We start from the raw sequence: 21,091 nt of genomic DNA, 5'->3' as shown, positions 1-21,091 counted from the left end.
TTTTGGTGTAACTTGCTAAAGTATGTTTAAACCAATATTAGTGGGGGTGTGTGTATATTTTTTAGTTAGTAAATATACTTTTGACGCAGTATTGTAGTAATTTAGAAAATTCAGAAATGCACATAATTTTTGTTTTTAAAAAGCATTACAGATGTATGTTGCATAATATTTCTAAAAATAAACTGTTTATATAAACCAGTAAGAGACCAGAATTAGTATGATATTCATTCCCATGAAGAACACATTTCAACTTCTCTACATAACTGTGGAAAACATTGACCAAAAACAAACAGAACCTGCACACAGAGACTAAAACATACCGAAATATATCCACGATGGAAGTTTTATTAACACAAAGTGAGTTACAAATGTCAACTCTTCAATATAAGTGATTTTATCAGTATTTCTTCTATTCTATTTAATTAGATTTTAAAGCTGCTTTATCACTGAAGCACTGAAAAGCATTTGCTTTAGCTTGTTTGATAATTAGGAAACAAAATGTCCGAAGCAAATGAACTGTGGGCTGATTTGCGAGGCAGGCATAAACTCTTTTGTGCATTCATATACAGGTAAAAAAAGAGTTGAGTACAGATGAAAAAAGGAGCCAAACTATTGGAAACAGTAAAGCAATATAACAGAGTATTTTTAGGATAATAAAATAATCCAACAAATTATATAAAAATGAAAGTGTTTAAAACACGAATAAAGCATTTATCGTCCACTGGTCATGATGGAGGTTGCAGGAACCCATAGTTACTGAAGCACATTTTGATTAAAAAGTTTGCATGTGCAATGACTAGGGAATTTCTTCTTCAACAGATGCTGCAGAAGTGCTTGTGGGCAAGGCACTGAACTGCCTAACAAAGAGAACAATCAACAACTGGGTGCTGGAGTTACATCAACTGCCTAAACAGAAAACATGGAAACAAACCAGACTGCAGGACTTTGGTGATACAACAGGAAACCCGCTTCACACTCATCTCTTAGTTTGTTTCCCCACATTTTAACTGTAGGGATTAGTTTTATCTCTCTGAAGCATCACAGTGATAGTTTAATTCAATTAGTCCATGATGACGCAATGGATTTTATTTCACATTACAGCAACACACAAAAAAACATTATGTTCAGAATTAAATCTGGCTGTTAGTGTGCAGGTAATCATGCTCCTTCAGCGTGTTCTTTACACAGTCTGGTTTAAAAGGCAATTCTGCTTTCAAAGTTTGGCAAATAAAATAGTCTTAACTCTACAACCTGAAATAAATAACCAAGTGGGGTTGAAATGCTTTAGTGAAAAAGTCTGAGTTAATTTTAAACACCCTCTTTATCTGTAGAACATCTTAAAGTGAGGCACTCAGGAAGCAAGTTCAACTATTTCCCTCTATGAATAGTAATTAGCAGTTTCTTCAATAATCAATTAAAATTAAATATTCTAAATGTAGGCTCGAATATAATAGACCACACTGCCTTGCAAATGTATTTATACCACTTCAATGTATTTTAGTTGGACTTTATATGATAGACCAACACAAAGTAGTATATAATTGTAATGTAGAAGTAAGTGCATGGTTTTAAATATCTTGACAAGTGAAAATCTGTGGGATGTGCATTCAGGAGCAGGTTTAGGCTATAAAGCCCAGGTGGGAGAATAGGATAAGTGTTTACAAGGGTTTACATTTTTAGAGTACATGCCAAACTCAATGCGCATCATCATGAACACGTTACGCATGCACAAGGTTTTTGATTTTAATTTGCAAAAAATAACTTTTTTGTTTTTTGTTGGTCTATTACATAAAGCCACAATACATAGATGTAAGTTTGAAGTTGTAATGTGATAAAATGCGTTTAAATATTATTGCAAGCCACTGTGGTTTATGCTTCAGTGTGATAGGAAGAAGCTGTTCAATGGCTTTGAAAAAAATCATATTTAGTTTTAAAAAAAAGCTATTCTTAATTACATGGATAGTGGGATGTTATGGTGTTATGATCTATGTTTGATGCTCTAAAAATGTTAGGATTTATGTTCCGTCTAACTGATCAGTTCAAAAACGTTATATGATATTGATGCACCATTAAAAACAGCTGTGAAACTTTAAAGATAAGACATTCTTTAGAGTACCACAATTGTGGCTATAGCAGCATTGACTATTTATTTTTTGAATCTACTGAGGATTTGAACCCAAATCCATTTTCATGTTTTGCCATGTCTTGTTAAAATATATTAGAATAAAGCAAAATAGAAAAAAAGGGGTTGATTTAATGGCTAAAAATCTGTAAGAGACAAACGGTGGGATTTTAATTTAAGCAACAATTGAACATGTAACAAATACTTTTATCATGTGGCTTTTACAAATATATTCATAGCTTTAAAACTTTAAAGTTATTACTAACCAGATTTTCGGTTGAATCTGTGCTGCAAAGTCCTAATATGTATTTTCAATAATTCTGGACATTCCTGGGTTTACAATTTAAAACTGACAAAACCTTTTCATTTAATTTCAATCATTTCATTCAAGCAAAGACACTCAGTACAAGCCCGAATAAAAGAAAAAAGTGGAAGAAAAGTTGTGATCCAGGGGTTGCTTCATGGTTGTGGCCAGTAGAGGGAACCCTATTCCTGTAAAACTGGAGCAAACCAGCATGCTCTGCATTCAGAGGCTGTTGTTACAGCTGCTTCTCCTATATCCAAAGTTAAATGAGTAAAAACATTTTCTCATTGTGTACAAAAGCTTCACTTGCAATTTCACAACACAAATCCTGATGTGCAGCTATGTACAAGAAGCTGAAGATCTATATCTTAAATATGTAAAACAATAAGCTGTTTGCATGATATTCCTTAATGTTATCTCTGTATGTTACAAAGTCTAACAACATTCATTCTGTGCAGATTCCTTTAACAGTTACTGTATTAACTAATACTTAATAACACCGAGGGCACTATCGTGACATTAGGGGTTATCGAACCAAACTGATGATGTAATAAATTCAGACAAGAATAGAATATATTTAATCACACTTTACCAACTGGAAAAAACCTAAGTAGTCCACATGTTGGTGTGACTTATACATGTAAAAATCTATGTGCATTCTCAGTCTTTTCAGATCAGTGTTTTGCATTGTACATTTCCAAGTGTATACAAAGTCCTGCATCACTGCAGCATCTTTGTATAATACTGCAGCCTCCCTGCTTCACTCTCCCTCCCTTATACCTGCTCTGCCAATCAGACGAATCTCTAATGTCTTTCTAGAGAACAGTTTGCCTTTTTCTATCATCACCAGATGTCTTTCTCTTTAACTTGTTTCTTTGCTCTTCTTTCTTTCCATCTGTCAAAGTTTCTTTAAAATCTTCAGAAATTAATAATAACGTCTCCTTCTCTTTCTTTGATTTATAACGTCTCAAAGCTACATTTTTCTGCTTCATTTGATGCGTGATCAAAGCTAAGCGTTTGCTCTGATCCAAATCTAAATGTTCAGTATATTCGATTATAAAGAGTCAGTTGCTCGTATTCCCATCCTGAAGCTCCCCTTTCCTAACAGGGGGAGGCGCTCATGTGCACATGTGTGTGATAGTGAGGGGGAGGTACCGGTGATGGAGGCATGGTCATGGGAAGAGCCTGGCCCTGAGGGTGTGAGGAGTGGGACCTTGGTAGGGTGTGTGTGGAGGGGTAACCAGCGGGCTGTGGCTGCATCTGGTAGCTCCTTGCAGAAGAAGACACAGAGGGAGGGCTCCCCTGGCCGCCAACTTGGAGGGTACATTTTGGTGGCACTGGCGGGGTCTTGTTAAGCTGGATGGAGATGTCGCTAGAGGCCTCAGAGGTGCTGCGGCCTCTGTTTGGAAGAGGCCAGGAGGACTCTGGGTGGAGGTACTGGGCGCTATAGTCGCTGCCCTCGGATAGGCGGGGGCGGTAGATTGCAGGGTGGGGGCGGTACATCTCTTCCTCTGCGTAGCGCTTCATGAATAGATAGACTGACAGAACTCCGGCCCCCTGAGAGAGAGTCAATTTCAAAAGAAACACAAAGTTAGGACTACACGTTGCTGAACAGTGACTCATTTTCAAAGAAAAAGTAGCAGCGGGAGAAATAGGTGTTGAACATGTCAACTATATTTTTTATTAAATAAACTTCTAATGAGTCTATTGACATTCAATCAAGGTTAGAACAAATAAATAAAAGAAGCCACAAAAGAGCATAGAAAGCCAAAATCCCAGATGATATCTGTCAGTATTTAGAAAGCAATCCCCATCAGTGCGTATTAATATCAGCTGCTTTAGTCCTCACTGATGGCCTGTAAAAAGAGTTTTCATAAACAAGATACCAACAAAAAACATGTCATTGCAAAATAAAGAGCTCCCTGAAGACCTTGTCCTGTTGGGGCCATGAGAGTGGAAATAAGCATTTCACCATAAACCAGTTATAACCAGATGTCCTCAAAAGACTTCTAATAGGAGTGAAAAGAATGTTACTAGAGGAGAAGTCCAAGAGCCAAGGATCACTGGTAGAGACCTCTAGATAGACCTGGACTTAGGAGGTACTGTTATTTTTATTGTAAAACAATAAGTAATACACTCAATCTCCGTGGCCTCTATGGACACTAACTGTGCAGGACTCCACTGCTGAAGGAAAAGCATGTTAAAGCAAAATGTAAACATTAAGACAAGCCTTTAAAATACTGGAAGGAGACTGCCAGATCCAGTGAGACTGAACTTAAACTGAACTCTTTGTGTTCAATACTTATTTTCTTTGCAATTCCACTTTATTACATTTGATGTTTTCTGTTGTTCCATTATTTTCTTTATATTTATGGATTACATGGTTTTATATGATATTTGCTTTGATTTTCCATTTCAATAGCCCCATTAGAAACATACTTAATGAGAAATATAGCACATTCAGTGGTCATTTTCCCTGCTGTTAGTGGTATAAAAAAAAGCCAACTAAAAGTGACAAGTGTAAAAGGATGTATAATGAATTTAGGTGCATGATTATGTACTTTAATTTATCCGTCACATAAGAGATAGTTTGACACATATTCACAACCACATCAGTTATAATTCATGCAATTTTAAGATTCTGGGACATCGCTGGCATCGGATAAGAAGTGTTTTGGCTGATATAAAAAGTCCATCAAGGGAACTTGAAGCACATTTTAAGGAGGTGCTGTGGGTGAAAGGTCTGATTTGTTGTGTTTGTTAACACTTCACCTGTATTACTGGCTTCTGACGCTCATTCCCATCAACACACACACAAAATCTGGGTGAAACACAAGCCTCAGGCCATGCTGAAACGCATTACACTGACTTTAAAATGAGGTAATGCTCATTTCTGCTGTGCATATACAAAATCTTCTGTTTTGTCAGCATTTGATTTGTTTTATGAGACTCGATTCAAAAAAGGCAGCTGCAGAAGCTGAGGGCAAGATGAAACAATGATGACAAATTTATGCCAATGAGCTACATGAATATTTGTTGTCATACATCACAACTCAGACTATGCTCAGCCTTCCACACACTCACAACCCACACTAACCTCTTTGAGTAAGAAGGAAGAGGCAGCGAAGGCGAAAGACCAGCCGTAGTGGTAATTGAAGAACTGCTCAGGCTCTCTGGGCCGGTTCATCACCTCGTCATTAATACTGGAGATGTAGAGTACCAGGCCCACCACCAGACTGAGGCCTGCATGCAGCACATTTACAATGACAGGGGCAGACAAAGATAGAGGGCGTCAGATACATGCAACCTCATTATACTGTGATAGAGACACCCGTAGCAGTGGAACTGGAGAAAGAGAGAAGAATATGAGCTGAGCATGAGAACCAATTTGCCTCTAAAGTGATAATGATAAAGAACAAAAAGATGAGAGACAAGCAAGAGACATTTTTATGAGAAAGTGCCTCAGAGTGACCTTTTATCATACAATTCCAGCTACACACAAAACATTTCTTTTTTAGAACTGTATGTTATGAAACACAAATAAGCTTTAGAAGTTTACAGAGTTTTCCCAGTAAAATGTAGCAATAATTTCTAGAGTTTATAATTTGGTCCTGTGCAAAAGTTCTTCCTCAAAGCCACATTTGTATGCAAAAAAGAGGGGTTTTAGTTTGTGTGACAATAAGAGGCCAAAGTTTTTCTGAAGCAGTCAGGTGCTGCCGTCTAGTTGGGTTTTACTCGTGGGAAAGAAATGATGGTTCCCTTGGGTAAAGCATCAGCTGCGATGGTTAGATATCCAATGAGTTGTGCCCCATGAGGCAATTAGAGGCAGTCAAGCATGGATTTGCATCTGTGAGTTTTTTATTCTTTGGATAAACAATGATGATGTGCAGAGTCTATTTTAAGTCTCTTAATATTAATTTGAAAACACAACATTTACTTAAACTTATCCTACTGCATTTAGTGTTTTATGAGAAAAATTGAGTAAATTATTCAGTTTTGCTGGATGTTGTATTGCATTCAGAACATACTGATTGTTATGTATATTTAATGACTCTAAAACTACAGATATCATTACGCACATAAGAATATTTAAAAAGTGCGCATCACATTTATTTCTGTAAAGATGTGTGACTCCTATTTTCATCATTAGCATAATCTCAGGCTGAAAAAAAGTTAGAAACATCCAACCTTTTATTTGAGTACATATCCTCAGAGGGGAAATGATTCCTCATGATGTAATGTTTAAATTTGACAACTACAACAATCTCACAATGCAATTACAATAAATATACCTGAAGCATTTTTTAAATTTATACTCTGTTAAGAGTTTCAAGGAGTTTCCTATAAGTACAAATTGACTTACTCTTTACCTGGGTTATAAATAAGATGTGACATAGAGGACCATTTCCTGTAGCCACTGACCACTTGGGTGCATGACCATCTACAGGTCCTTCTCAAAATATTAGCATATTGTGATAAAGTTCATTATTTTCCATAATGTCATGATGAAAATTTAACATTCATATATTTTAGATTCATTGCACACTAACTGAAATATTTCAGGTCTTTTATTGTCTTAATACGGATGATTTTGGCATACAGCTCATGAAAACCCAAAATTCCTATCTCACAAAATTAGCATATCATTAAAAGGGTCTCTAAACGAGCTATGAACCTAATCATCTGAATCAACGAGTTAACTCTAAACACCTGCAAAAGATTCCTGAGGCCTTTAAAACTCCCAGCCTGGTTCATCACTCAAAACCCCAATCATGGGTAAGACTGCCGACCTGACTGCTGTCCAGAAGGCCACTATTGACACCCTCAAGCAAGAGGGTAAGACACAGAAAGACATTTCTGAACGAATAGACTGTTCCCAGAGTGCTGTATCAAGGCACCTCAGTGGGAAGTCTGTGGGAAGGAAAAAGTGTGGCAGAAAACGCTGCACAACGAGAAGAGGTGACCGGACCCTGAGGAAGATTGTGGAGAAGGACCGATTCCAGACCTTGGGGGACCTGCGGAAGCAGTGGACTGAGTCTGGAGTAGAAACATCCAGAGCCACCGTGCACAGGCGTGTGCAGGAAATGGGCTACAGGTGCCGCATTCCCCAGACCTGGGCTACAGAGAAGCAGCGCTGGACTGTTGCTCAGTCGTCCAAAGTACTTTTTTCGGATGAAAGCAAATTCTGCATGTCATTCGGAAATCAAGGTGCCAGAGTCTGGAGGAAGACTGGGGAGAAGGAAATGCCAAAATGCCAGAAGTCCAGTGTCAAGTACCCACAGTCAGTGATGGTCCGGGGTGCCGTGTCAGCTGCTGGTGTTGGTCCACTGTGTTTTATCAAGGGCAGGGTCAATGCAGCTAGCTATCAGGAGATTTTGGAGCACTTCATGCTTCCATCTGCTGAAAAGCTTTATGGAGATGAAGATTTCATTTTTCAGCACGACCTGGCACCTGCTCACAGTGCCAAAACCACTGGTAAATGGTTTACTGACCATGGTATCACTGTGCTCAATTGGCCTGCCAACTCTCCTGACCTGAACCCCATAGAGAATCTGTGGGATATTGTGAAGAGAACATTGAGAGACTCAAGACCCAACACTCTGGATGAGCTAAAGGCCGTTATCGAAGCATCCTGGGCCTCCATAAGACCTCAGCAGTGCCACAGGCTGATTGCCTCCATGCCACGCCGCATTGAAGCAGTCATTTCTGCAAAAGGATTCCCGACCAAGTATTGAGTGCATAACTGTACATGATTATTTGAAGGTTGACGTTTTTTGTATTAAAAACACTTTTCTTTTATTGGTCGGATGAAATATGCTAATTTTGTGAGATAGGAATTTTGGGTTTTCATGAGCTGTATGCCAAAATCATCCGTATTAAGACAATAAAAGACCTGAAATATTTCAGTTAGTGTGCAATGAATCTAAAATATATGAATATTAAATTTTCATCATTACATTATAGAAAATAATGAACTTTATCACAATATGCTAATATTTTGAGAAGGACCTGTATATTTATCTTGCCATCACTGACAGTGACACGGATGGTAAATGAGGTAAAAAATATCCAAAGCTTAATGCAGCAATGAGTGTTTTTTTTGGGTTTACTAAGTCTCTCTCTATAACAGCCATTAGATGATATCTACATGCCAAGTAGGTATTTGTTGTGCATACCAGTAAACATATGGTGTTTATTGGAGTTAAACTGGAATCTTTGGTCAGATGAGACTAAGATTAAACAAACACTCCAGGCGGGTTTTGCATGAAACGAAAAATTAATGGGTAGAAAACCACCTCATGCACAGTGTTAAAGTATGGTGGAGGATCTGTGATGCTATGGGCCTGTTTCTCATCCAAACACCCTGGGAGAATGTTAGACTGCATGTCACCTTGGACTTTTATTCAAGACACTTTAGCTAGAAATCTGTTGGATAATGATGCAAAACATGAACAAATCAACACAGAAACAACACAGAAAAACTAGCTGAAGAGAAGAGAGCATAAGAAAGGAGCCAGGACTTAGTGATCTGGAGAAATTGTGCAAAGAGGAGCTGTCAAAGATCTCTCTTTTTACATGCTCCAATCTGGTGAAAAGATGTAAACTATAAATCTTGTTTTGTTAGAAATATTATTTCTTAGCAAGGGATTTTTTTTTCCGACTGAATGAATTAAATGGAGACTACTATAATAAAGGATGAATTCCTCTGAAGGCATTTAACACATTTTCACCAGATGTGCCAATAAATGTGGCTAGCACGTTTTTACCCCAGATGTACCCCATACATCATTAAAACCCCCTTTCCTTCTAGCAACACAAACATGCACTCTTCACTGCCTTAACAATGTTAAATGCATGAGGTACAACATATGGCATCCATCAAAGAACCAATATTCAAAGACATATGCCTGCCATAAGAAGGCAGGCATATGAATAATTTTAGATTTGACTGGAACATTTAAATGTGGTGCAGCGCAGTCAGGAGTTGTGTCTTTTTATACAAACAGTAGGTCTAAGAGGTTTTCTTGTCAACTTAAAGTTTGAAGGCATGGAAAATGCAGAAACCATGCTGCTGTCAACTGTGATGTGACAGTACATCTGCATTTATGCATCCCCAGTGATATGGAGAGAAATTTATATGCACATGCCCAACAAGAGAAGATGAAGTAGTGAGCAATGGGCAGAAAGGAAACAAAGATAATTTTTTTAAGTGGACGTACATGACTGTGGAGTAACAGGAGCGGGTAAGAGGAAAGGAGAACATTGGCCTTCAAGCAAACTCAAACATCTGCGGCTCTATGCTGTTTTTTTTTTTTTTTTAATCTCCTTGTCTGAATTGTGTTATATTAACCAGAACATGATGTTACTACACACAAACTGCAATATTCACTAGACCACTGCCTCAGGGATGCACAAAAAAATATTCTGAATAATCTAGATATACCGAAGCCACAACCACCGCAACAGACTGAAAGGGAATGTGTGAGGAATGCTAGAGGTGCTAGAGTTTACTGCAGCATCATATAAGCAACTCAATGCAACTATTGTCATCATCTTACAGCGTAAAACACTGACACCTCAGCACATGCTGCTCAAATTTTGTAACCTCTGTTACATAACTCTGTGCATTTACAACACCCTTTTTATCCAAGTCCCTGGATGTTAAAACGGTTGTATCAGAATCTGATCCTTTCATCTGTGCCTTCTCTTCAAAAACTGTCAAAAGGAAAAGCCTTCAGAGAGCTCAAGCTGCAGCATGCCTTCTGACAGTTTTTACTCTCAACTCCAACACAGGAAAAGGGAGCATTACCGCCATCTGCTGCTCAAGAAGCGTCACTACAGCATTGAAGAAAAACCTGCGTTTTCTACAGAACACAGGTTTTAGGCAGGCAATTTAAAAGCCAATTTTAGAAGAGAAGAAAACTTTAAACCCTTGGGCGGGGGGTCATGAAAATAAACCCTGTCACTTCTTTCAATGACAGCTTGCACACCTGTATCCCAATCTAAAAATAGAGTAATTAACAAAGCATCTCCATGTGTGATGCAGGAGACCCCAGGATGCTGTAATCAATCATAATATGAAGAAGCGACAGCATGACATGAGTACTGGGTCCCACCTGAGAGAATGAAGAAGATGCCGGACACAAAGGCCAGGATGGTACGCTGAGGCCGTATGTGTCCGATGTTGCTGATGACAAAGGCCGTGAAGACAAAGAGCAGAGACACCATGGGAAAGGGTGTGGCTGTACGAACCATCTCTGTGGGAACAAAAGGTCGAAGCGTTAAAAATATCTCATCGGATGTTCCTTGGAAATGTTGAGTGAAAGGATGTTGCTACTGAATAAAAATGCTTCAAAGACAGTCAAATACAGTGCCTTGTAAAAGTATTTTTACCCCTTTTATGAGATAGATAAACATAAAAAAGCCTGTTTTCCAATTTTTTACAAATAAAATCTGAAAAGCTGGGTGTGCTCGTCCTAGTAAATATTTTGTAGTTTGATCTTTCCCCAAACAACAATGTTTCTACCACCATGTTTCATCATTGGGATTATGTGTTTAGGGTGATGTGCAGTGTTACATGTTGGGATCAGTAAAAAATCTGCCAAAAATACATGAACCATTTGAATTTAGGCCAATAAGCAAGCTTCTGAAATTAATTCCCTTTAAACTATTTTTTTCCACTTCTCTTTTTCTTTTATGACAAGTCCTCTGAGACTGACCTCCCACTCCTTGAGTCGCTCCACACCTAAAGGTCTTTTTTTCTTTCAACACAACAGATCCATCTCCCATTCCTTTCTCCATTCACTTCTCGCATCTAGTCAACAGTACCTAACCTGGATATAATTTAAGAGTATGTTTTCTTCAGTAAATAACAAAGTTGTAATTTCACATCAATCTTTCACTCACTCAGGATGTTTGCAGTGTTTTCGGTGGTGATCTCTATTTCGGGCTCGGTGAAGTATTCCGACGCAACACACCTCCCGTTCTCTGATCCTGAGAGGAAACAGAAATTGGAGAACGTTAGGTTTGTTTTTAGGATCAGAGTCGGTCATGCATGAAGAAACACAGGTCTCTGAGGCCTCTCTCACTGTTAACGATCATGTTTTGTGACAGATTTGATTCCAGAAGCCACAGGCTACCCTCTTTCTTTTCACTCTCCAGCCAGATTCTCCCTTTACTTGCCAATCTTTAACATCTCTTTATGCTTGTTTGTTGCTCTCTTGCCCTTGGATATGATGTGTGTGTGTGTGCGAATGACTAAGTGTGAACATATGCACACAAGTGTAATGATATATTCCTACCAGCCACAAAGCAAACTCTCCAGAGGCCAGAATGCAGAGCCATCTTCACCTCCATGCTCTGGTTCTGCTGCAAGATGATTCCCTCCACCATTATCAGCCAGTAGTCGGTGGACACAGCCACCCCCACCAGCAGCAGTCCGCAGGCTCCAAACACTGTGGATAGGATGGTCAATGCACGGCTGCTGCATGAACTCATCTGGAGGGCAGAGGGGCAGACAGAGGAGAGTGGTAATTTTACACCAAAACTGAGGAATGAAAGGCACGAAGGAAGGAGTTATGGAGACAAAATCAATGAAAGCGAGGAAATCCTTTTGTCAAACGTGAATCTTTTTCACAGGGAAACACTATGACAGGCTTTTCCTTTCGTCTCGCCTCGTTTTTGCCAGAGATGATTTAGTGACACACACGATGGCAGCCAATCACATTAAAGGTCGGAGTGGAGCCAATTATGACCTCACCGGGAAAGTTGGACAAGGATTTTAAAAACCCAGCGATGGAGGGAAAAGAACCATTAAGGAGACGGTGACTCAGACATAGACTTTCTGTGGCTTAGTTCTGACTGAACTGCACATGCACGTTTGAGCGAGCTGTCTGCATAGATTCATGTGTCTCAGTGCACGTGTGCTGCATGTGGTGGCTTCCCCTCTGGCCTCTACTTAATTTGGGCTGCTGTTCGTTTGAATCAGCACAACATAAAAGGGAAACACAGAAGAAACATGTTTTTTTACTGTAACTACAGTGTCTTGCAAAAGTATTCAAACCACTGAAACATTCTGTTATGATCCAACAACAAACTACAATATATTTTGTTGGGATTTTAGAAAGGCAGAACACAGCACATAACTGTGAAAAAAGCAAATTCTTGTTTTTTATGTTACAAATAGATATCTGAAAAGTGTTATTTTTATTTATTGTTATTTGTTAAGTGTTTTGGGGTATGATTCTACCAGCTTTGCACAAAAATGACATTTTTGCCCTTTCTTTCTTTTTTAAATATTTTTATTAGGAGAGAAGAGACAGAACAACAGCAACAAAAATCATTACAACTTATATCACAAAGATCACAGCTTTTGAATAACACATTTAGAAACACAAAAACACTCCTTGACATGAACCCTAAAGAGAACCTTAAACTGTATGAGTGAAAGCCGAGCGCAAACTGAACTTGTATGAATTGTTTTGAGAGTGTTATTCCACCAGTCTTCTCCCATATCAAGACCCAGTTCGAGTTCTCAAGCTGCCTTGACTTTAGTAATAGGAGAGGAATAAAAAAGACAACGTTTCATTATAAACCTTGGAAATGTATGACCTTTGAAGAGGGTCATAGCACACAAACTCCTCCCACTGCAGAGTCTGTGGTTTGGAGGGGAAACCAGGAAACAAGACTTTGGCACAATGTCTAACCTGAAAGAACCAAAATAGGTGAGAAGGAGGGAGCTGGAGTTCTGATGAAAAATCTGTAAAGCTGCGGAAAATACCTTCCTTGTAAAAATCATTAAAATACGTCAGCCCTTTATTATCCCATGCCAAAAAGGCAGAATCTGTGAGCACAGGTTGAAACAAATGATTCTTCAATAAAGGAGCTAATGTAGATGCTGAGTTAAATTTAAAGTGCCTCCTGAATTGATACCAAATTTTTAATACAGAACAACTACTTGGTTATTTGTGAAGCCAGAGGGATTGGATGAAATGGGGTAGTGAAAAGAGCCTTTGGAGAGGATGAGAAACACGACTGAGCCTCTAAATTACACTATGGGAGGTCTGAAGATCCAAACCAAAATAAAATTTTGTGCTGCCCAATAATATTTTTGCTCTTTCATCTTGACATCATAGCTCAGGTTCAGTCAGATTGGACAAAAAGCATCTGTGAACAGAGATTTTCAAGTCTCATTACAGATTCTCAAGGACTATTCCCAGTACAACCTCGGTACAACATTATTTAATTCTGCGCATGAAATCCTCAAAGTAGCCTCGTGCACATCAGTTTTGAATGATCCTTTTACTAGGGAAATTCAGGCTTGTCCAGTGTTTTCCTTTTCCATCTCACCTCCACTATTGATGTTGGATCTTAGTGTCACCTGACTACACTGAGATCAAATTATAAACAGATGGAAAAATATACATGCAGCCCAAACAGTTTTCTAATAAAGCTCCGAGGCCTTCACAGAACAGCAGTTGAAATTATGCACAAGCAGATGCTATTTACTAATTAGGGTATTTCTGAAGGCAGTTTCTTGCTTTGTGATATATTCATAGGTATCAAAGTAGTGACGTCTGGATTTAAATGCTCACCAGATTTTTCAGATTTTGTATTATTTTCCTTTTACTTTACAGTTAGCTGAAGCTTTGTGTTGCTCTCTCACTTCAACACCTAAAATAATACATTGAAATTTATGGTTACAACAAAACAAACTGGGAAAAAGTTGAATGACTAGTTATACTGTTGCCCTTATATTATCTTATACTGTTATATTATTAATTTATAGGTGCCCTGTTACAGTGTAAAACCTTTAGCTATATTTCCTTGTATTTTTATATTCTTCAGTGTCAGTTTCTTCCTGAAATGTCTTTTAACCTCTTGTGGTACCACAGTAAAAACGAGAGAAGAAAGATTCTGGCTCATCTGAGCTTGCTCTCACTTATTACGCTGCACTACACACACAGCAATAAGCCTAACAAACAGGAGGGAGTGCTCAGTAGGCTTCATCTTCCTCTGGTTTCGCCTCTCAGGCAGCATAATGGCTGCCTCACATTGTTAACGCAGGTTGTTTAAGGAAGGTAAAGCGGCTGACTCGCCGAAGACCCGCAGACATTCCTACTGATTGTGTGTCTCCTCTATGTTAATTTACAAGGACGTTTCCCCATATACATGAACTGGCTCTTCAGTGTTTTATATAATTACAGTTTATAGAGTTTTCCAGGGTGATACACTCGACAGTGATTTAATTGGACATAAATTAGCAGAGGCTTAATGAGCAGCTTTTTAGATTCAGGACCTCTGTCTGTAATGCAGCATTTGTCAGCAGATGCCCATGTTTCTACGCATTGAGCCTGTCGGGCACATATTATGTATAATCAGACTTTTTAAGGCCATTTCATCAATTCCAGCCACCATAATCACATTTCTACATCTCTTTTTGTGCATGTCTGTTCCCCTTTGACTTTTCAACCATACTTTCATGTTGTTCGGACTAAAGGCAACATAGTCTTTTCTATGTCTTTTCAACAAAAACCTGTTGAGAAGACATCTACTGTTTTGTAAGCATCAATTGGTATGCAGTTTGAAAATTAAACTAAGGGCAGCATGGGTAAATCCAAAACTAAGTTTTCAAATGATGATTTCAGTGATAAAGCGAACACAAGCTATCCAAACCAACCTGAACTAAAAATATAACTACTCTTGCATTAAATCATGAATTAAATTTGATAAACCACACTTATTTTTTTTTAGAAAACTAAGTTCTGCTTCACTATCCACACTCCAGAATCAAGAAATCTCAAAGAACCTGTATGACAACCTGAAGTAGGCTATAAGATCTCCAAAAGCACCACAACATGCCCCAATCTAAAGAAATTCAAGAACCGATGAGAATGAGAATCCATCAGTCTGGAAAGAGTAAAAAATAAATTTCTAAGGCCTTAGGTTGCCAGTGAATCACAATGAGGAAACAGTAGTGAACCTTCCCAGGAGGGGCCTATTAATTTACTCCAGTAGCTTATCATGAGCCCATCCAGGAGGTCACAAAATAAAGCACTACAAAACTCACTTGGCTCAGTTAAGGTGTTGTTCATGATTGTACAATAAGAAAGAGACTGGGCAAAAATGGTTGTAATTGATGGCAATATGAATTCTTGTTTCTAGAAGAAATCTGCTTGTAAATGTACAAGCTTAAGCACAAGTGGGTAATGCAGCAGGACAGTGATCAAAAACACACCAGCTAGTTCACATCTAACTGGCTCAAAGAAGAAGGTTTTGGAGTGGCCTAGTTAAAGACGTTGAGATGATTTGGCATGACCCTAAACAGTCTGTTCAAGCTCTAAAACCCACCGATGTGGCTTAATTGAAACCATTCTGCAATGAAGAGTGGGCAAAAGTTCATCCATAGTGATGTAACTGACTGATTGGCAGTCATCCGAAACTCTTGATGACAGCTGTTGCCTCTAAGGGTGGATCAATCAGTTACTAGGTTTGGAGGGAAATTATATTTTCACATAGGGTTCAGTTTGGTTTTATTAGCTTTTTTCCCCTTTATAAATTAAATCATCATATGAAAACTGTTTTCTGTATTTACTCTGGTTATCTGTGTCTGATATAAAAATGTCCTTAATGATATAAAACATTAAAGTGTGAAAAATGAAGCAAAAACAATTAAATCTCAGTCAGTCAGTCAGTCAGTCATTTTCTACCACTTCTTCCATAGTGGGCCGTGGGGAAGCTGGTACCTATCTCCAGCAGCCAATAGGTGGGAGGCGGGGTACACCCTGGACAGGTCGTCAGTCGCATTTCAGGGCAACACAGACACACACAGGACAACCACACACACACTCATTCACACCTAAGGGCAATTTAGAGAGACCAATTAACCTAACAGTCATGTTTTTGGACTGTAGGAAGAAGCCGGAGTACCTGGAGAAAACCCAAGCATGCACGAGGAGAACATGCAAACTCCATGCAGTAAGACCCCCGGCCGGAAGTGGAACCCAAGACCTTATTGCTACAACGCAAAAGTGCTACCAACTGCGCCATCGTACAGCCCACAGTTAAATGTGTAAAGGGCAAATAGTTTATCAAAGCACTGTATGTTGTATGATTGCTGATCTGTGACTTACAGGTAATATAATGCAAACCATATATACATATTTGAATTAGGACCATATTTTACCTGATGTAATTTGTTGTTCATGGAGCAGGTGTCAGGATAGAAATAAAGCATTCTCTATGTAACAAAGCAAGTTCAATGCTTTATGTGTTTGAGGTGTTCCTTAATCCATCAGTGACTGAGCAGACTAGGAGACCAAGACACTGAGGATATTGACCATTTGGCCCCTTTGCTATTTGGTACTTTTGCAGGATTAATCTTTTCATAATGGACTTTCTCTGGTACCCACTTTGACAACCAACAACTGAAAGTAAAATGTACTAATAAGGAAAACTGTTTATATGACTGCAATCAATACTATCTGCAAACAGGTGGCTGCATAGAGACATTTTGGTTTGATCAAGTGTCCTAATCTACCCTAATCTTAAGAGTCAGCTGACCCAAATGGGGATCAGAAACAAAGTTGTCAGAAAATTATATACAATTAAATTTGAAAAATATGTGAGATTTGTGCATTTGCTTCTTATTTATCTCCATATTTTAAGAGAATATTCAACTACAATGTAAACTGAAATGAATTATAATGATTTAAGCATATATTATGAAATGGAAGTAGGAAAGCATAAATTGCGGGAGAATTGTCCCACAGCCAACTACTGACCTTGCAGAGAAACAATCATAAAAAATAAATTACAAAGCATCAAGTTAAATCTTAATGATGCCTTTAACCATTTATCAGTCAAAAACTACAGCAACATAAAAAGCCATAAAAAGCTTCGTTGTTCTGCCTCATCTTTGTGTGACTCATTGTCCTTTTTTAATCAAAGCCTTAACAGAAACAGTCATCCTACAGGGGAATAAAATCTCAAAGATTAAGCATGGTCTCATACTATCTGGATAGCCATTGTGGGAGACCTGACTGCTACAGAAGTTATTTCGCTTTCTGTGCTGCAGCAACATGAATGAAAAGAGCTTCTTTGTCTGTGAGGAGTGAGAAGGAAAATTCAGAAGACAGGTAAAGAGTTTTAAGGCATTTGAAATGCTTATGTAAGCAGATGAGGCAATGGGTTAGAATAAGGAAGATAGATTTTAGAGGAAAATGAATGGCCAAAATAAAAATCTAATCAGACAAACAGGGTAGATAAAGATGTAAAGCCACTGAGATCAAACAGGTTTACAAGAGCTTGAAGCTTGATCTGAGGCACCAGGGCACAGCTAAAGATGTGTTTGAATAGTTAAGCTGCACATCGTTTTGCTGCAGAACTGTTCTGAAACACTTCTTTTTTTCTGTTTTTTTTCTTCTTAATTAGAAGCTTATCATACGAAGGACCGAGAATGATAACAAGTTTGCAAGAGGAAATTCACTTTAAATTCAATGAAAACTCATTGAAATGACAAAGCATAACCATACTCAAGAGTTTTTCAGTACCCTGGACAGCACCTTCACCATCAGCCATAACAAACGAAACCTGCAATGTTTTCTGTTTGTTTTACATGCGAAACTAGTTAAGACATATTTTTTATTTAAATAGCTGGAAAGGTGGATAAAGTAAGAAACTTTTAACCTTTAGTGTGAATTGAAATGCTTCATCTAAAACTGTTAAACGGATAATGATCAATCTCACAAAAAAAGGTCCATGTATCTTCTATTTGACCACCTGCATTTTACAGAGCAAGTGCAGTTTAAAACAATCAGTCAATCAAACAAACATAATTTGTATAGAAAACATCATTTAGCTTTGTGCAATACACAATGGTTTAGATGATTATAAACAGACCTCTACATGCCCACTACATAGGTTATGTAAAACAATAAACACATAATAAAGGAAGAAACAAGGACAATAACATGTAACATATAAACATTCTATAAAGATAACAGTTCTAAAACTAAACCCCCCCCCCCCCCCAAAAAAAAATGACAAATGATATATTAAATAAATAAAATAAAGAAGTAAAAGCACAAATACCAATAAGCACCATGGTACTTATGGAAGGAAGAGAAAAAAAAAAGCCAAAGTATAAAGATACAATTATAAAATTAAAATAATTCTTAAATTCGAAAAAAAAGCTAATTTACATGTCAGTTAAGAAGGTATAATAACATGTTATTAAGATTTCAGAAAAAATCCAAACAATTTCCTTAAGAGATGTGTGATAGTGATCCTATTTTAAGGCTCTGACACTTCAGCCTTCTCTGTCTCTTTCTCCCAGAAAGTAATGAACCCATTTAACTGGTTAGATAGGAGCCACAAGGGGGACAAAAGATTTAATTGACTCTAATCTATCTCAATCTACAGATTGACACAGCCTTTATAACTAACAGGACAAAGAGATGCCAAGTAAAAAGAGTGTGATGGATAACAGGGAAGGATAAGAACAGTAGCAGATTTTGGTATGGGGCATATGGCTTTCTGCCCAAGGTGGCAAGACCTGGGGAGTGGTAGGATCGCTGCAAGAAAAAAAACATTATCTGGCAGGGCACAGGTTTACTGTTGATTAGCAGTTGATGCTTCAGTGCTATGATGATTTTTGATATGGGCAAAATGCCATAAGTGCTTAAGAAAAGAAAATTGTGCTGTATGCGCCTCCCGGCAAAAAACCAAAAATGTTAGGGCAATGGAAATGGCCCCCTACTTTTAGTGTGCATGGTGTAAGAAACTGAAGTCCTCTGTCAGTTGTGACCTGAACAACTTTTCTGTCACTTATCTAGTTAATAGAGATAGGGTACCACCCGCTCGTGTTGTGCCTGGAGAAAACACTGTAAAAAAATATGGCTGCTCTTTGTATTTCATTAATGAAGCTCAGGCATCTCATTCAAGATTTGTATTCTGAAACAAATGGCTATTTGTGTTTTAAGAAACATGGGGCGCATTTGATCAGGTCTAGTTCAGAATCAGGAAGATTCAGACTAGACAGAACTGGACCATTCTACACTGAACAGGGATTATTTAAGACACCGTTTTAGAAATACTGTATTTGTGAAAACACAAAACATTTTTTATGCATTTCTGAGACCCTATTAGAATGAGTCAAGCATGAACACCCCAATAGACTGGTGAGATCTGACCTTTAACACTGCCTGAGATTAGCTTGAGATGGACTCAATTGGACAAACCTAGACTGAATTATTTACTCTGATTACAAGTTCTTTAAAAATTTTGTGATGAAACCTTTACTTCATTAGTAACAATATAATCAGGGGAACCTTTCATGCAACAACCCCTCTGGGGAATGTGTGAAAACCTTCAGAGAACATACGTGTAAAAAAAACAACAAAAAAAACACAGGAACCAAGAAAGAGTGAAGAAGATATTAAAGAAAACACCTTGGCCCAAAAAATGGAAGGAGTTTCCAACGTGGGCGCGCACGGCAGGAGTGTGTCCATGCACTGGAACTAGAAGATGTGCTGAACTAATTAGCCCTCTGTGCAGTGTCTTAAAAATCAGGCTCAGAGAAAAATCTATGAAATCACTCGCTGGGAAATAAACGACTTCACGTGGACTAAACGTATACATCCTGACTGAGCGGGAGGGTTTGATCTCTGTAAACGTTTTCTCTGTGCAGCAACACGCGTGTCAAAGCATTTCCACACAGCAGAGAGGAGAGCTTCACATCCACACTGTCATGTTGAATACGTGTGTGCACAACCAGAACCTGAGCCAGAGACTGCGCACAGAGTTTCTGGGGATAATAAACAGAGCGACGAACATGTGAACGATGTGAAACTGCAGTGGAGTTGTGTGAGGATGACTTGGCTGTCAGAATAAAATCATTTCCCTGTGCGCCCTGAAACGAGCTGCTGTCTTTTTTATTAACACGACGGTGGGACGCGTCATGAATCCTGCTCTTTTCACAGCTGCCACACACACATGCGTGTCTACAATTTAAATGACTCAGTCAGCATTGTAATTACTGCCAAGAAAACACGGGAATTCAGAAGGAAAAATACTCACAGTGCCACTGAGAGTCGTGCGCACACGTCAGTAAGCCAAGAAACCCCACACCAGGGGAGGCTGTGCTGGGATTTTTGTCCCTTCCTCTCCTCCTCTATTTCTTTCCTTCTATTCTATCTTTTTTTTGTCCTCTGGGTGTTTACCCTTAAGTCCCCCTTCCCATCCTTGAAATCCCTCTTTCTCTCCCTCTGCCACGCACCCTGTCCCAGGCACTGCGGTGGATCGTTCACTGAGCTACTTTGGCTACAAACACAGAGAGATGCTGTAGCGGGGGCAGGAGGGAGAGGTGCTGGAGAGAGAGAGACATAGAGAGGGAGAGAAAGAGAGAGAGAGGGAGAGATAGAGGGAGAGAGAAAGAGAAAGAGAGAGACAGAGATAGGGAGAAAGAGGTATGTGAACTTTTCTGTATATTTATTTTCTTTGATCCGCTAACCCGGTTTTTTGCCAAACATTAACCGATCTATGTCATGATTTGGTTTAAAGGACTCAAATGCAGAGCAGAACAGAAATCTGGTGGATTTTTTACTCATTAAAAAATAAGAAAAAAACTTACAAAACAGGTTTTTTCACAAAGAGGTGAGAACTGG

At 38.6% G+C, this 21,091-nt stretch overlaps 1 protein-coding gene across 1 annotated transcript; it reads right to left on the bottom strand.

Annotated features, from left to right (window-relative positions):
- Positions 1-325: 325 nt before the first annotated feature.
- cacng7b (calcium channel, voltage-dependent, gamma subunit 7b) lies at positions 326-20,742 on the bottom strand. Its single transcript, XM_047359109.1, has 6 exons — positions 20,505-20,742; positions 11,729-11,924; positions 11,334-11,420; positions 10,544-10,684; positions 5,524-5,669; positions 326-3,983 (listed from the first exon to the last, which is right to left on the bottom strand). The coding sequence occupies exons 2-6, from the start codon at positions 11,922-11,924 to the stop codon at positions 3,528-3,530; spliced, it is 1,026 nt and encodes a 341-aa protein (XP_047215065.1). The 5' UTR covers positions 20,505-20,742; the 3' UTR covers positions 326-3,527.
- Between the last annotated feature and the right edge of the window lie 349 nt (positions 20,743-21,091).

Source organism: Girardinichthys multiradiatus, chromosome 3, assembly GCF_021462225.1.
Source record: "Girardinichthys multiradiatus isolate DD_20200921_A chromosome 3, DD_fGirMul_XY1, whole genome shotgun sequence".
Lineage (NCBI taxonomy): Eukaryota > Metazoa > Chordata > Actinopteri > Cyprinodontiformes > Goodeidae > Girardinichthys > Girardinichthys multiradiatus.
This window is presented reverse-complemented; position numbering and strand designations above follow the sequence as displayed.